This window comes from Octopus bimaculoides, chromosome 4 (assembly GCF_001194135.2).
Source record: "Octopus bimaculoides isolate UCB-OBI-ISO-001 chromosome 4, ASM119413v2, whole genome shotgun sequence".
NCBI lineage: Eukaryota > Metazoa > Mollusca > Cephalopoda > Octopoda > Octopodidae > Octopus > Octopus bimaculoides.
The window spans coordinates 98292488-98296720 of NC_068984.1; the positions used below are offsets into that span (position 1 = coordinate 98292488).

The window sequence follows — 4233 nt, forward strand, 5'->3', positions numbered from 1 at the left end:
TGACGGGCTTCTTTCAGTTTCCGTCTACCAAATCCACTCACAAGGCCTGAGGCTATAGTGGAAAACATTTGCCCAAGGTGCCATGCAGTGGGACTGAACCCGGAACCATGTGGTTCGTAAGCACGCTACTTACCAGACAGTCACTCCTACGCCTAGTGCATATAATTGATTATATATTTTTATCAAGTACAAAAGGAACATTGATTGTCTTAGATCTAGGAATACGTCATGTGGTGCTCTATACCTCTGCAGCTATCTACTAAATAACACTGAATCTATCATCCACGATTTAAGAAATAATGATAATGTTGTGTGTGTCTCTGGTCAGCTGAACTGGCTGACTGACTAGGTGTGACCCACAGTTATATTAGCCTATGTATACCAGGTCTTCTCTTAGCTAAGGGTCAATCTGTACATACTGACATGAGGTGGTGAATCATATGGGTTACACTATTAGAATCAGTTGACCTGTTAGGATTATCAGACAAATCTCCTTCAAACTTTACTCTACCCTCTTAATTATTTTCTACTTAGCACATATTTTTTTGGTTCAATCAGGACTATGATATCTAGAAGTTAGGTTGCAAGCTTGTTGGCGCTTATACTTCCTGGGAACATATTGGTTTTATTAAATTATGTATATTTCATGTGAAATAAAATGTCTTGTGGGTGTTATTTATGGGAAAGTAAATACAAGGATAGAGTATGAAACTAAATGTTACTTTCTTTCATTCCTCCAGCTTCTACATGTTAACCCACTGTCTTGAACTTATTTGTTACTTCATCTTCAGCAAAATAAGTACTTGGCATGACCTGTGTCAGTGGCCAAACTAATCAACTACTTCTCCATATCCATTATATCTAGCTCTATACCCTTTCCATATTCATCATGATTCATCAGAAGAGGAAGGGTACTCCAAGACTGGTGAGAGGAAGGGAAACTTTTGCTCTCAGACACTCTACCAATGACACCCCTCACTATCCTCCGTATCCTTATACCCCTATATTTTGCTAATTTGTGTCCTAACAAATGTAAGAAACCATTTGTATAACCTGAATGAATCAGTTGTGTTTGTACAATACACACACACACACACACACACACACACACACACTCACACTCACATAACAGTGTATTTTTATTATTTCTCTTATAGTTACTCATGTTGTGATTGGTGTCAACAAAGATGGCCTGTGTCCTCGAACTCTGAAGTATTTGAAAGCTGTTCTTGCTGGAAAATGGATTGTTACCCTTGACTGTAAGTTTTGAGAAATTATAATATTTCTATGAAACTCATGTTTTTATTCTTGCCCACGCACATAAATGTATATGCACACATAGATATATATGCAAGCACAGGAGTGGCTGCGTGGTAAATAGCTTGCTTACCAACCACATGGTTCCAGGTTCAGTCCCACTGCATGGCACCTTGGATAGGTGTCTTCTACTATAGTCTCGGGCCAACCAAAGCCTTGTGAGTGGATTTAGTAGACAGAAACTGAAAGAAGCCCGTCGTATATATATATGTATGTGTGTGTGCATATGTTTGTGTGTCTGTGTTTGTCCCCCCCCAAACATTGCTGGACAACTGATGGTGGTGTGTTTACGACCCTGTAACTTAGCAGTTCGGCAAAAGAGACCAATAGAATAAGTACTAGGCTTACAAAGAATAAGTCCTGGGGTCGATTTGCTCAACTAAAGGTGGTGCTTCAGCATGGCCACAGTCAAATGACTGAAACAAGTAAAAGAAAGAAAAGAAAGAAATGCGTATTCAGACATTATTGTGTTGTGCTGCTGCCACATAAAAGCACTGGTGCTGGTGTCACATAACAAACACTGATGATGGTGCCATTTAAAAAGCACCCAGTATGCTCTTTAAAGTGGTTGGCATTAAGAGCATCCAGCTGTAGAAACCAAGCCAAAACAGATCATGGAACCTAGTGTGGCTCCTGGCCTTGTCAGTTCCTGTCAAGTTGTTTAACCCATGTCAGCATGGAAAATGGATGTTAAATAATTATGATGAAGTAGAGAACAAAAATGTTTAATTAATTAGAAATTACCTTTGTAGTGAGGAGAGTTAAACATGATTATCATCATCATTGTCATTTTAATGTCCACTTTTCCATGCTTGCATGGGCCAAACAGAGTTTATTGAAGTAGATTTTCTACAGCTGGATACCCTTCCTGTTGCTAACCCCCACATGTTTCTATGCATGGTAATATTTCCCTGTGATTAGGCATGTTTTCACAGAATGTTCAGAATAAATGACATTGCTTATATGACTGACATTCATTTATGATTATGACACGATGTCAAGACAAAGAGACATAGACACACACTCACATACACATGTATGTATATGACAAGCTGCTTTCAGTTTCTGTTTACCAAACCTGGGATTATAGTGGAAAGCTCTGCCATATAATGGGACTGAACCCAAAATCATGTAGTTGGGAAAGGAACTTTTTAATCAAAGTTGTTGTTTTTAAATAAAAAAAAAATAAAGAGCAACCAAATCTTAAATTATTCTATTCTAAAGGTGATCATAGCTGGTCATGTTAATAGTGTTTTGATTCATCAACTGAATGTTACTCAGCAGTTTCCTTGACTGTTTTTGTCTTATGTCCCACTTTGACTTTCCAAAAGACATGTATCCCCTCTTTGAACAGAGTTAGACTATAGCTCGCATGTATCCAAAAATGGCTTTAATAATATTGTTATTACAAGTTTTATTCACTTTTTACTGACACCCCATTCTGAAATAACTGATACCCTACTGCTGGTCAGTGTGAAGGACCTCACCTTGAGAAACACTGGTCCATTGCTCGTATCTCTTCACTGACATGGTTCTGGTCCATGACCAAGTCACTCAGTTCTCAAATGATCCAGTCCAAGGAGCAGTACTGAACACACATATAGTCAATGAGCCTTTTTTTTTTTTTTTGTTTATTTTCAATGAAATGTGATCACCCTTGTTACATTGTCTCTTGTCTTACTTGGAATTGTGGCCAAATTACCATCATCATACTATCTTAAATCTAGTCTAGGCAGTGGTGTGATAACTCGGAAATTTTAATTAATTAAAATTAGAATCATGCAGCATGAACACACACACTGACAAAGTTACACACATGAGGAACTCTTAGTAATTTTTTTTTTTTTGTCTTGCAAGTACTTGGTGACCCTGTCAGTGCGGGCGCACTTAAAAGCACCCAGTCCACACTGTAAAGTGGTTGACGTTTGGAAAGGCATCTAGCTGTAAAAAACCTTGCCAAAACTGACCTCACCTGTGCTTGTTCCATGTAAAAAGCATTAAGTCCACTCTGCTGAGTGGTTGGTATTAGAAAGGGCATCCAGCTGTAAAAATCCTGCCAAAACAGTTACAGAAGTCTGGTGCAAGCTTCTGCCTGGCCGGCTCTTGTCAAACTGTCTCACTCATGCCAGCACGAAAGGTAGACATTTAAACAATGATGATGTGTGTTTGTGTAGTTAACACACACACACATACATACTTACATAGTGACTAGACATACACGAACCTCACAAGGCATAGGTGAGGTTGTCTATTCAAGACATATGAACAGCCTGACTTACAATAATTTCTTTTTTTTTTTTTCGTTACTTAGAGCTTTGATCAATTTCTGTGCAAAATTAATGAACTGGAAAAAATGAATCTCAAATATGCACAGACATGATGATGATGATAACACACACACATTGAGAGTGAGTTTGCTTTGTATCTATGTGGTTTCAGATTCAATGCCACTATGTGATGTCTTGTGAGTAAATTGGTTGTTAGAAACTGTATGGAAGCCCATCGTGTGTGTGTGAATATTTATGTTCTGCACAACTCTTGGGCTAAACAGTGATGTCATGTTTACAGTCCATTTAGGTGATCTGTCTTGTAACTCTGCACTTTCAAAGACTAGTGGAGAGAAAATTAATTTAGTTGAAAAACAGGTAAACATTGGCATCAAAGTAAGCATCTAGCTGTAAAATGCTAGTATGACTATATATGTTACTCACAGGCATGCACAGCAAAGTGTCCTTGTTTGTATGGATTGGATATGTTTAGTGAATGTTTAATGAAATGGAGCAAATGTTTCTATGTTTGTCAGCCAGCCAAAACTCATGTGTTGAAGTTAGCTGTGAGTCTGTCATGTCTACAAGGAATTCTATGCTTAGTTGCTTGACTTGTAGGAAATAATAGCCAAGTTTCCTTGAAATCATA

At 38.1% G+C, this 4233-nt stretch overlaps 1 protein-coding gene across 1 annotated transcript in view; it reads left to right on the forward strand.

Moving 5' to 3' along the window:
- The window catches only part of LOC106878491 (BRCA1-associated RING domain protein 1), an 86342-nt gene that overhangs the window by 75416 nt on the left and 6693 nt on the right, over positions 1-4233 (forward strand). Inside the window, exon 7 of the mRNA XM_052967305.1 lies at positions 1158-1259. Coding sequence (XP_052823265.1) covers positions 1158-1259 — 102 coding nt within the window. The remainder of the gene's footprint in view (positions 1-1157; positions 1260-4233) is intronic.